This window comes from Hyla sarda, chromosome 2, assembly GCF_029499605.1.
Source record: "Hyla sarda isolate aHylSar1 chromosome 2, aHylSar1.hap1, whole genome shotgun sequence".
Classification (NCBI taxonomy): domain Eukaryota; kingdom Metazoa; phylum Chordata; class Amphibia; order Anura; family Hylidae; genus Hyla; species Hyla sarda.
The window spans coordinates 221,208,712-221,222,542 of NC_079190.1; the positions used below are offsets into that span (position 1 = coordinate 221,208,712).

General features: G+C 39.3%; 1 protein-coding gene across 3 annotated transcripts in view; it reads left to right on the top strand.

Annotated features, from left to right (window-relative positions):
* Positions 1-12,949, top strand: part of NCF1 (neutrophil cytosolic factor 1) — a 43,129-nt gene extending 30,180 nt beyond the window's left edge. For all 3 annotated transcript variants that reach the window (XM_056556441.1, XM_056556440.1, XM_056556439.1), the window contains exons 6-11: positions 4,992-5,114; positions 7,067-7,174; positions 7,761-7,878; positions 8,644-8,745; positions 9,533-9,669; positions 10,002-12,949. In XM_056556441.1, the coding sequence (XP_056412416.1) occupies positions 4,992-5,114; positions 7,067-7,174; positions 7,761-7,878; positions 8,644-8,745; positions 9,533-9,669; positions 10,002-10,126 (713 nt within the window). In that variant the 3' untranslated portion in view covers positions 10,127-12,949. The remainder of the gene's footprint in view (positions 1-4,991; positions 5,115-7,066; positions 7,175-7,760; positions 7,879-8,643; positions 8,746-9,532; positions 9,670-10,001) is intronic.
* Positions 12,950-13,831: the final 882 nt, after the last annotated feature.

The following is a 13,831-nucleotide window of genomic DNA, read 5'->3' on the forward strand; positions in this document are numbered from 1 at the left end:
AACATTAAATAAATACTTTTCAGTTGCTTAAAACATTCTTTGAAAAATAAAATTACATTTACATGTATTTCAGGCCCTTCCTCTGAGCTCTTATTTATGATTAAACACATATGTTGGCATAAAAAGTCTACGTGTTTCAAGACCCTCCCCTGGGCTCTTATTCATGACTAAACACATATAATGAATTAGGAAAACGGGGTGGGAGTACCCTACACAAGTGCAAAACAATACACGAATTAACCCCTCAATCAAGCACATATAGTACAAAATATGGACAACAACATGCAATGCATACATGAAATAAATTACATATAATTATTGCAATAACCAGCAAACATATTTAAGTAACTTATAAAAGTAAATATAACAAATAAGACTCTGAAGTCATAAATTGGGAGGACTAAAGGAAATCGCAGCATTTGAATAAAGTATGGTGTGAGCTGACTATATATATTTTTTTTTTCACACCATTGTTCTAAATCTTCTTTTATATCTGTGTTGTATTACATAAATCTTATGGGTTGTCAGTATAAAGAATAGGCTGGTGTTTATCTACCAGCATAAAAATGGAAGTTCACAGTGGAATACAAGTAATGGACTTTGTAACTTTGCAAATTAAAGTGCACCTCCAATGTTATTACCACTTCTAGAATATAGGAAGATACAGCTAGCATATTAGATATAATACACTGCTCAAACAAATAAAGGGAACATTAACCCCTTAAGGACGAAGGGTTTTTCCGTTTTTGCATTTTCATTTTTTCCTCATCACCTTCTAAAAATCATAACGCTTTCAATTTTGCACATAAAAATCCATATGATGGCTTATTTTTTGTGGTACCAATTCTACATTGTAGTAACATTAGTCATTTTACAAAAAAAATCCACGGCGAAACGGAAAAAAAAAATCATTGTGCGACAAAATTGAAGAAAAAATGCCATTTTGTAATTTTTGGGGGCTTCCGTTTCTACGCAGTGCATTTTTATGTAAAAATGACACCTTATCTTTATTCTGTAGGTCCATACGGTTAAAATGATACCCTACTTATATAGGTTTGATTTTGTCATACTTCTGAAAAAAATCCTAACTACATGCAGGAAAATTTATACGTTTAAAATTGTCATCTTCTGACCCCTATAACTTTTTTATTTTTCCGCGTACGGGCCGGTATTAGGGCTAATTTTTGGCGCCATAATCTGAAGTTTTTATTGGTATCATTATTGTATTGATGGAACTTTTGATCGCTTTTTATTCATTTTTTCATGATACAAAAAAGTGACCAAAAATACGCTAATTTAGACTTTGGAATTTTTCTGTGTGTACGCCATTGACTGTGTGGTTTAATTAACAATATATTTTTATAATTCGGACATTTTCACACGTGGCGATACCAGATATGTTTATTTTTCTTTACGCTTTTTTTTTTTTTTTTATGAAAAAAGGGTGGGGATTTAAACTTTTATTAGGGAAGGAGTTAAATGACCTTTGTTAACCCTTTTCCCCACTATAACACTGCAAAAAAAAGTGGGGAAAAGGGTTAACAAAGGTCATTTAACTCCTTCCCTAATAAAAGTTTGAATCACCACCCTTTTCCCATAAAAAAAAAGCGTAAAGAAAAATAAACATATCCGGTATCGCCACGTGTGAAAATGTCCGAATTATAAAAATATATTGTTAATTAAACCGCACAGTCAATGGCGTATGCACAGAAAAATTCCAAAGTCCAAATTAGCGTATTTTTGGTCACTTTTTTGTATCATGAAAAAATTTATAAAAAGCGATCAAAAGTTCCATCAATACAATAATGATACCAATAAAAACTTCAGATTATGGCGCAAAAAATGAGCCCTAATACCGGCCGTACGCGGAAAAATAAAAAAGTTATAGGGGTCAGAAGATGACAATTTTAAACGTATACATTTTCCTGCATGTAGTTAGGATTTTTTCAGAAGTATGACAAAATCAAACCTATATAGGGGGCTATAACACTGCACAAACTGATCTTTTACACTGATCCCTGCAAAGCCATAGCTTTGCATTGATCAGTGTTATAGGCGGTCGATTGCTCAAGCCTGTATCTCAGGCTTGGAGCAATCAATTGCTGATCGGACGCGAAAGAGCAAGGTAAGGGGACCTATGCTCGCGTGCTAGCTGATCGAGACATCAGAATTTTATCGTGATGGTCCTGATTAACCCGACTAAGCTGCCGGGAAGCTTTCACTTTCATTTTAGACGCGGCATCTAAAGGGTTAATAGCGCGCGGCACAACGATCGGTGCCGCACGCTATTAGCCCAGGGTCCCGGCTATCATTAGCCGATGGGGACCGACCCGGTATGTTGCAGGGTCAAAGCGTGACCCCGTTGTTTTTTTTACTGGAAACCATTTTTACTGGGACCTATTATATGTATAGAAATCACTCACCCATATTGTTTAGCCGTCACTGCCTGCCCCAACGTACGTTTCGTCATCCACGACTTTATCAAGGGACGCGTCCCTTGATAAAGTTGTGGATGACAAAACGTACGTTGGTGCAGGCAGTGACGGCTAAACAATATGGGTGAGTGATTTCTATACATATTGATAGCTTGGGCTTAGGTCTGGATATTTAATGATAGTGACAGATTGCTCTAATAGCACTTAGTGCACTTTACTTGCCGTATGTATACCAGTCATTAAACCTATGTGAAACCAATGACTAGTTACCCTCATTGTTCTGATGTATGATACATAGTCCAATATTATAATTGCTGTTATAATAGCCCTCCTGCTTACCAAACTGATTAGACATTTTCTGTTTTTTCTTATATGTGTAATGTTTTGAATAAAGACGATTTTTTGGCAGTAGCTATTGCTCCTTTTTCTCATTTGTATCCAATATAAAAATCACACCTGAAAGCAGATAAAAAGGAGAGAAGTTCACTTAGTCTTTGCATTGTGTGTCTGTGTGTGCCACACTAAGCATGGCCAACAGAAAGAGAAGAAAACTGTCTGAGGACTTGAGAACCAAAATTGTGGAAAAATATCAACAATCTCAAAGTTACAAGTCCATCTCCAGAGATCTAGATTTGCCTTTGTCCACAGTGCGCAACATTATCAAGAAGTTTGCAACCCATGGCACTGTAGCTAATCTCCCTGGGTGTAGGGCGAAAGAGAAAAATTTATGAAAGGTGTCAATGCAGGATAGTCCGGATGGTGAATAAGCAGCCCCAAACAAGTTCCAAAGATATTCAAGCTGTCCTTCAGGCTCAGGGAGCATCAGTTTCAGCACAAACGATCTGTCGACATTTAAATCAAATGAAACTCTATGGCACTTTGGCATTTTGCCAAAATGAACTTGAGTAAGCCAAAATCCTTCCGGGAAAACGTCTTATGGACGGATAAAACAAAAGTAAAGCTTTTTGGTAAAGCACATCATTCTACTGTTTACCGTAAATGGAATGAGGCCTACAAAGAAAAGAACACAGTACCTACAGTGAAATATGGTGGAGGTGCAATGATGTTTTGGGGTTGTTTTGCTGCCTCTGGCACTGGGTGCCTTGAATATGTGCAAGGCATCATGAAATCTGAGGATTACCAACGGATTTTGGGTCGCACTGTACAGCCCAGTGTCAGAAAGCTGGATTTGCTTGTGAGATCTTGGATCTTCCAGCAGGACAATGACCCCAAACATATGTCAAAAAGCACCCAGGAATGGATGGCAACAAAGCGCTGGAGAATTCTGAAGTGGCCAGCAATGAGTCCACATGTAAATCCCATTGAACACCTGTGGAGAGATCTTAAAATTGCTGTTGGGAAAAGGCACTCTTCCAATAAGAGAGACCTGGATCAGTTTGCAAAGGAAGAGTGGTCAACATTCCGACTGAGAGGTGTAAGAAGCTTATTGATGAATATAGAAAGCGACTGATTTCAGTTATTTTTTCCAAAGGGTGGCAACCAAATATTAAGTTAAGGGTGCCAATAATTTTGTCCAGCCCATTTTTGGAGTTTGGTGTGACATTATGTCCAATTTGCTTTTTTTTTCTTACCTTTTTTGGTTTAGTTCCAATACACACAAAGGGAATAAACATGAGTATACCAAACATGTGTTACTGCAATCCTTTCCTGTGAGAAATACTTCATTTTCTTGACAAACTTTAGGGGTGCCAACATTTACGGCCATGACTGTATGTGTGTGTGTGTGTGTGTCCTTTTGTTCATGGGAAGATAAGCTGCTGCAGCTGTGTGGTAAAATGTATGGGGGGCTAAGTACATGCCCCTGCAGACTTATGTACCTATGTGGTCCCTGCAGCTATCACTTATTTCTATTTGAAAATACTAAGTTCAGGGTGGCAAGAGAGCGGGCTTGGAGCTGAAGGGTGCTTACTTGTGTGATAGCTCTGCTCCTGTCATTGCTCATGCACAGACCTACATATACTGCTGAGGTGAGTTTTGGCCAGTCAGACAAAGGCAGTCAACCCTAACTTGGGGCTTCTATACAGGATAGGCATAAAGCATTGTATGGTTGCCCTTACAAACAGTACAGAAAAATTGTTAGCTATGTCACATTCCTTTAGGCTAGTTTCACATTATGGTTCTGTCCCGTTAAGGGCACTTTTCTTTTTACACTTAACGGACGCTGAAAGAGTTGGGGCACAACAGGCACTACTGGGCCCTGACGGATCCCATTGACTTTGCATAGGGTCCATCTGGTGTCTGTTATTTTGGAGGAGTTGAGCGGAGAAAAATACGGGACATGCAGTAATTTTTTCTCAGCTCAACTCCTGTTATTTTGTAACGGAACTACCTTTGCGGAGCTAAGGCGACAGTGTGAAAGGAGCCATAGATTGCCAGAAGACAAGCACACAAGCAACACTAGAGGCATTCTTAAATTATTTCTTCAAAATAACATTACTGTGAAAATACCTAATAAAGGAATACATAACATGCACCTGCCACATTTTTGTATATAGAGAATAATTATTTTGACACAGATCTGTATTCTTGCCACAGATATAACTGGCCCTATTGTTCTACAATCATACCGAGCCATCGCAGACTATGAAAAGAATTCTAAGACTGAGCTGGCTCTGAAGACTGATGATGTTGTCGACGTGGTGGAAAAAAAGGAGAATGGTAATGTTATAATGGCGTAAAATAGGTTGTCTCATTGTGCATGAACTATTAAGGCATTGACAATGAAGACAGAAGGGACTTTAATATGATACTAATAATTATATTTGAGTAGTTTTATAAATAGGAAAAATACAAACCTACCATCCCATTTCAAGTCTAGTGATTCTACTTCCTTTGTGGATGTATGTCACACATCCTGTATAACAAGGATGCATTATCACACCATTGCATAACATTATTGCAAAATACTCAGAAGCTTGAAGGAAGCTGGAGTCACATAACCTTGATAAATTGGCAATAGACAAACAGAACATGGCCGCGCATCCACAACATGTACTAGACAGAGTCTTAATACATAGTTCACTGATGTATATGTTTCCATGGCCCGAATATAAAAACTTTCTACATTAGAATCCTTATGCAAAACATAGCACCCATTGTTTAATGTGTTAAGTTCTTATTGTGACAGGAATCTGATTCTGTCACTTTAGAAGCATTGGAGGTAATACTGATACCCCTTTTCTAAAGAGAATTTTTTATACACATCTGCATAGAGAGGCACACCCAAGTTCCTTATCATTGAAGATCTTCTGGCTTTGTAAATTCAAATCTCTTGTTTGCAATATCCATTTATTGTGTCGATAATATACACATCATTGTTTTTACTCATTGATCCATACTCAGGCAAGCATTTCTTTTTTTTCTCAGTGTGAGACGATCATGTAGACATGTAGATATGTGGATATATTTATCTGGAAAGCCAAAAGTATCATGGAACAAAACATCAAGCTTTTCGTAGTGTACATTGTGAATTAGCGTTTGTTTTTTTTACAAAAACAAATATATAGAAGCATCACCTCTTGTCCAATATAAAAAAAAGGTGTCATAGGATTGTGTATTTCCTTTAGCAGTGCCCAAACTGTAATGCACACCAACTTTTTTCCCCTCAAAGTGCCAGCACAGCAATTAAATCAGAATACTGAGGTTTAAGTTTAGAAAAAATAACTTAGGTAGGCAGTATGTTTCCCCACATTAGGTAGGCAGTATGTTCCCCCACATTAAATAGACAGTATAGTTCCCCCACATTAGGTTGGCAGTATGTTACCCCACATTAGGTTGTAGTTCCCCCACATTAGGTTGGCAGTATGTTCCCCCACATTAGGTTGTAGTTCCCCCACATTAGGTTGGCAGTAAGTTCCCCCACATTAGGTTGCAGTTCCCCCACATTAGGTAGGCAGTATAGTTCCCCCACATTAGGTTGTAGTTCCCCCACATTAGGTAGGCAGTATAGTTCCCCCACATTAGGTTGTAGTTCCCCCACATTAGGTTGGCAGTATGTTCCCCCACATTAGGTTGTAGCCCCCCCCCCCCAAATTAGGTGCAGTATAGTTCCCCCACAGACATATAGCCTTCAGCCATATACAGTGTATGGCTGGAGACTGTATGTCTGTGTACTGTCTCACAGTGCTCCGTCCACCACTCCTCCGGATCAGGGGTCACGATCTACTGCTATGGCTTATAGGCCATAGCAGTAGGTCCTGAGACTGGAGGAGCGGTGGTGAGAGCATTGAAGCTGAAGTGTAGCTGGTAACTTACCATGCCGGCCAGCGCGTGTCCTCCTCCTTGATGCTCCGCTCCTCTGCTCCTATGTGCACACACACGGGACGTCAGTGATGTCCCTGCGTGCGCTACCTTCCAGCGGTCCCTGCGTTTTTAAAGTAAACGCAGGGCGGCAGAAAGGTAACCGGGACATCCTTTTGTCCCGAAAAGATCTTTCCGGACACCGGCATGTCCCGGTTTGCCCCGCCTGGCGAACTATGGCCGCAAGCCCACATAGGGGGCCCGGCGTGCCATAGGTTCGCCATCACTGTCCTATAGAATAATACACTATTACAAAGCATCCTCTTTTACCAGACTGATAACATTTCTATACTTTGCTTCCTCTATTATAGGTTGGTGGTTCTGTCAGATGAAGAACAAGCGGGGATGGGTTCCAGCTGCTTATCTGGAACCACTTGACAGCCCTGATGAGTCTGAAGAACAAGATCCAAACTATGAAGGTGATACAGCATATTATGACATGGAATAGAAAATCTTGATGCATTTATAGTTTAGGCAGTTAGGCAATTTATCTCTAGCTTTAAAACAGATTCTAAATGTATTTTTGTGTGAAGATTGGTGACTATTTAACCCCTTCCCACCTGTGATGTGATAGTTACTGTTTGTGAGTCAGTTCTGTAAATCACTATATAATTTCACTGCAGCAATAGTGTGGACATCATTTGCCAAATCCCATTCAAATAGTTGGGATTAATTTAATCTTGGAAGTTTAACTCTCTAGACTGCGGCACCTAAAGCACTTGACAGGGTTTTAGGTGCTCACTCTGTTTGCTTATTGGCACAACCTACAAGGCATTTAGCAGGATGCTGATAAGTTAAAGTGTAGCCAGGGGCCAAAACCCCCAGACCTGCCATACGTATAAGCCTCTGGCATGGATGGCATCATAGACTGCATCATTTTAACTCTAAATAATGCTAGTGATTGCTTGTCATTGTCAGTCTCATTTGATGGAGGTGTTACTGTATGTACTATACCCGTACTGTTCTAAACTTTCATGTTCATTGTACCATTGTGTGTGCATATAGGGGAACTGCATGTAACCACACAAGAATATACAGGAGATTTAGAGGATGAGTTATCTGTGCAAGAAGGAGAAACTATTGAAGTAATCCACAAGCTCCTTGATGGTTGGTGGGTTGTAAGGTATGTGTACACCTCTGCTAAAAATAAATACATTCAGGAGAACCATTAATCTAGGAAACACGTAACTCAACACCATCTTACTTTATTAACTAATTTAGTTAAATAATTAGTCCCATATGGAAATTTACGTTATATCCACAGGACCTGCCATGAAAGACAGATAAATGCGGGTTCCACCACTGGGACCCAAATCTATTGGAGGACTGGAGAGCCCCTGGCCCTCCTCCGTCTGCCTTCGGCATCTGAAAGTGGTCAGGGAGGCCGAAAACGGCCAAGCGGGATGTTTTAAGCATTTTGTGTAACTATTATTGACTTTTATGAGAGTGTTAACAACATAGCACTGCAAGCTACATTGTTTCTGTAACTCTTGCGTTACATAATCACTGTTGTTTGTGGTGCTACGCTGTTGACACAACTCCCAGTAAAGTCAGTAGAAATTTCTCGATATGCCTTTAGCAACCCACTTGGCAGTTTTTATCAGACTCAGTAATGCATCCCTTCAATGCTTTTCCCCTGCACAGTGGAACTCCAGTCAATAGGATCACCGCTGTCCAGAGAAAACATAGAAGAGGGTGCAGTGCTAGACCAGCAATGTGACCCTTCATCCTCAGGATTGGTGGGTGGTTACACCCCTACATATCTTTAAGTAAAGGCATAGCATAGCAATGTGCATTAGCATAACATAGTAAATGCCTTTTATTTGCGTGATTCCTATAACCACATTTTGCTCATAGTATAATATAAATTGTTTTATTTTTGGCCCAGGAGAGGCAGCAAAACTGGCTACTTTCCTGCAATGTACCTCCAAAAGTCTGGAGATGCTCCTACTGCAGATGGAAGTCAGAAAAAAGGCTTGCCACCCCGGAGGTGAGAACAAGACAAATACAACTGAAATAGTAGTGAAAATATTATGTTGCTTCTTATATGCTCTGTCCCTCCTTGTTTATGCATTGGATTATTGTTACCTTGTGATTTATATTATCTATAACCTATGGCCTTAGTGTTTCCCATGTGAGGACAATGGGATCTAGTAATTATGTGGCATGCCATTCACTGCCAATTATTGGCCCATCTAAAGGACCCTTTTAACAAGAGCCAATTGAATTGTACATAATCAGTTGGTGCTAATTTTCAGTAACTATTTGTGCATGTAAAAGGGCATTTTCTTGTAGTTTAGTCCCCCAAGTCATAGTATCCAGTTATTACATTGCATATGAGATCAACTGATTGTTAGTGCTCATACCCAACCTATAATATGTAGTTATTTAGTTGCATGGCACATGTTACTCAGTTATCATTTACTTTCTTACCTGTTATTAATAAAATGAACTTTAAATCTAACAGGAGGTTTCTTACAAACATTTATCATAAGCTGGTCACATGAAACTCCACCAACCTCACTACTATGTTGGGCTAAACATCCTTTCTGCGATAGAAAGTTGAAAACACCATTTAAGGTGTGCTCTGTAAAAAAAACACAACAAATTTATTAGGATTGTGAAAATTTATCATTTTTGCTTCTGTTTTAACATAAATAATAATGTCTTTTTCACAATCCAACACCTCTCCATACAAATAATATCAATGAATGTGTGTTTACGGTAAATTTTTTTGCATATGAATTATGTTAATACATATAAATTTTGTCTTGCAGGAAAACAATATCAAGCGCTAATAGTATCCACAAGCAAAAACGTAAAGAAATTAGCCAAGAAACTTACAGAAGAAATAGCAAAAAATATCTGAAAAAACGACAATCTTCTACTGATGTTCTGAAATCTACGACCATTGGTAGGCACTCATATCTAAGGGTTTTTTGCTTGTTACATCATATACACAAAAAAATTGTGGCATTTTATTTTACTTAATGACAATTTTTTATGGAGACTACAACTACAATCAGAGTTTATAGCATAGGTAATCTGCTGAGCCAACACTTTCAGGACCCATGAGAGCTAAGCCTCTAGCAATGCATGGCAAGAGGCCCAACACATAATAGGACCAAAAGTATATTGTTGTCTTAATTTTTCAAAATGAGTCTCTGAAACCTCATTCCAGAAAGATATTGTGCATTTTCTGTGTTGCTGATGGTCATGTAACTATATGTTTTCTTTTATTTATAGAGGAACAAAATGAAGATGAAAATAAAGCTAAAGCCCAACCAGCAATCCCACCAAGACCCAGTAAAGAGCTCATCCTCGATAAATGTTCAGAACATACAAAAAACAAGATCCAAACAGTCAACTAAAAGAACTGTCTGATGAAGCATTCATTTTTGGGCAGGGATCAACACCTAGTAATGATGAAAGAACCTAAACAGCTACAGAGAAAAAAACTTCAACTGGTGCCAGAAGGTTAAACAGATTTGTAAATGACTTCTATTTAAAAATCTTAACCCTTTCAGTACTTATCGGATCCTGTATGTTTCAGAGGAAGTTATTTTCTTTTTGAATTTCCTTTCTGTCTGACCACAGTGCTCTCTGCTGACACCTTTGTCCATTTTAGGAACTGTCTGGAGCAGGAGAGGTTTGCTATGGGATTTGTTCCTACTCTAAACAGTTCCTAAAATGGACAGAGGTGCCAGCAGTGAGCACTGTGGTCAGACAGCTCTGAAACAGAGCTGATAAGTACTAGAAGAGTTAAGATTTTTAAATAGAAGTAATTTATAAATCTGTAAACTTTTGTTTAACTTTCTGGCACCAGTTGATTAAAAAACAAATTTTTTCCAGTGGAGTATCCCTTTTAGGGTCTATTCACACATGCAGTATCCTGCACATATTTGATGAGCAGGATTTGAAGCTGCAGATTTTAATGTAAAGTAAATGACTGAACACAGCATCAAATCTGCAGTTTCAAATCCTGTGCATCAAATATGCGTAGGATACTGTATGTGTGAATACAACCTAAAGGGGTACTCCGGGGAATTGAGGTTGATAGGGGATATCCTGGATAGGTGGATGTCGTGTGAATAGGGGATAAGTTCAGTTCCCCCCGAGTACCCCTTTATATTGAGGTTGATAAGATATGTGATGTGAACTCCCATTTCAATTTTTAGTTTTTAGATTTTAAGCTTCTTGTTTCAAATCATGTTCACCTTAAAATGTACTTATCTTTCCATAGATTTTTTTAAAAACCTGCATGTTTGTGTTAGATTAACCCTTCAGATTGGTGACATGGTGGTTATAGCACTTTTGCTGCAGTTCAAGACCAGCAAATATTCCCCTTTATCTTGCACAGCTATATTTCATTCTCTACATTTCAGGGCCCAAAGCTAGTATTACTCCCTTTTCCTCACTTCTCTAGCCAATCACAGCACAACATATTACATACTCCTCCGTGAGATAGTGCTAGTGAAAGTGCACTGAACAGACTTGTACTGTGCTGGGCAGATGATTAAAGCAGTACAATACTACATGGCATGTGCCCAGAGAAGGGATTACTAATGCACTTTTTGAGTTTTGCAAGATGCTGTGGAAGCAGGAAGGTAAGAAACAGCAGCAGAATCACAGTAAGGAAAGAGTTGCACTGTGCACTAAACTGCTACTATAGCTGCTGCTGAAAAGTTAAAAGGGTACTTCGGCACTAAGACATATTATCCCCTATCCCGTGATCTTACACGCAGCCCCCCGTTACAATCAGTCCCCGGAGCATGTTCGCTCTGATTACTGGCAATCACGGGGCCGGAGCATTGTGACATCAAGCTCCGCCCCCTCAATGCAAGCCTATGGGAGAGGGTGTAACAGCTGTCATGCTCCCTCCCATAGGCTTGCATTGAGGGGGCGGAGCGTGACGTCACACAGGGGCGGAGCCGTGACATCACAATGCTCCGGCCCTGTGTTCGCCAGTAATCAGACCCGGAGAGAACATGCTCTGGTGACTGATTGTAATGGGGTGCTGTGTGTAAGATCACGGGGGCCCCAGCGGCGGGCCCCCCACGATCAGGCATCTTATCCCCTATCCTTTGGATAGGGGATAAGATGTCTTAGCGCCGGAGTACCCCTTTAAGGGAGGGAGGAGGCGGAGATTACACTGCAGCACTGTGGACATACAGCAGTAGATACACTTTTATTTACACAAGGGATAGCTGCTTTGATTTTTATGGGTGGTAAGAGATGAAATGGAAGCGTTGATTTACCTTTGAGAAAAAGTATGCATTATCTTCAGCAGGCAGACGGGCTCAGCTTGCAGATACATATTCCAGGTTTTTTTAGGCTCTCTAACTATCTTCTGCACGTAACACACGGTAAATGTTACCTTTACTTCCTGTATATTGTCTTGATCTGACTGTGATACAAATATCCCCTGATAACAGGCAGTGTACAGCAGATTACAGAGAAGTGAGACACCTCATGGCCAAGACTTTAGAGCTGTTATTTATTTTTTTGGGGGGTAAATTTGGGTAAATTAAGTGATTGACAAAAAGGTTAAGAATCACATAGGCTATCAGATGGAGGGAAGTTGTTTGAAACGACAATGACCATTTAAAGAAGACCTGTTATCAGACTCTTTGTTCCCTAAACATGCACAGGCTCCCTCAAGCTATGTTTTACTTATTTTTTTTTTACTATGGTGAGGTGTTCCAGATAAATAGTTTTAAGGTATATTCACAAGTGCGTATTTTTGCTGCAGATTTGCTGCTGCAGATTTTGCCGCCCATTGACTTCAATGGGCAGAAAAACCTTCTGACTCAAATCTGCTTCAGAACTGCAGCAAAAATATGCACGTGTGAACGCACCCTTAAAAAGGGCCAGGCTTGGAGAGAAATGTTCATTGGACTTCTCCTCTTTGGCTCCTTCCTTGCTTCATTTGATTGATAAACATGAACCTACTGACAGGTCCCCTCTACAATGGATTGACCAGGATTAGGATCATATTCAGTATGGGAAAATCATTCTGGGGTTGTACAGTTTTTATAATCCTGATGCAATAAACATTTTTATTTTATAGAAATCAATGTCAGTTTTCATTTTGCAATAAAAAATAAATAAAAAAAAGATAGTAACTGTTTACAGCGGAGATGCCATCCTATTGTAACTACTTTTAAAAAGTAGCAAGGTCATTATAAAAGAAAACACTTGAGAAAAAGTATGCAATTTCAATGAATCCATCATAGGTACTGCATTTGTGTAATATTTGTAAGCATGCATTCACACTACGTTTTTGCAATCCATTTTACTTATCCCTGCCGGACCTGCGCTGCACCCCATTCTTTGAATGAGCCAAACTGAATCAGCTCATTTTTGAACCCTATCAGTTTTATTGCCAGACTAAAACCTGTGGCAGACCACTGTTTTCAGTCCAGCAGTCCAAAAATTAGCCTAATGGAGTCCCTAACTGACTGCATCTGGCTCATTCATGTAAGTGGGGTGCAGCGCGGGTTCTGCAGGGATACGGCAGTGACCAGTTTTTAACTTTTCCCGCTGGATCCGGCTGCCATATTGCAACAACATGGTGTGAATGCACCCTTACATTAAAGGGGTACTCCAGTGGAAAATAAAGTTAAACAGATTTGTAAATTACTTCTATTTAAAAATCTTAATCCTTCCAGTACTTAGCTGCTGTATGCTCCACAGGAAGGTGTATTTCTTTCTGGAGTTCTTTTCAGTCTGAAGAAATACAACTTCCTCTGGAGCATACTGAAGCTGATAAGTACTGGAAGGATTAAGATTTTTTAAATAGAAGTAATTTACAAATCTGTATAACTTTCTGGCACCAGTTGGTTTTCCACCGGAGTACCCCTTTAAGGATGCTCTTACACGCTGCAGTTTTGTGGTACAATTTTGAAACCAAACCAGGTGTGGATTCTAACGAATTAAGATAAATTAAAGAAAAGATGTTACTTATACTCTCTTTTTCTTTTTTTTACCCATTCCACACCAGAAGTGTATTAAAAAGAGAGTAAAAGTAGTAGCATCTGTTTTTAATATTCCATGTGAAGAGAAGAAAAAACGGA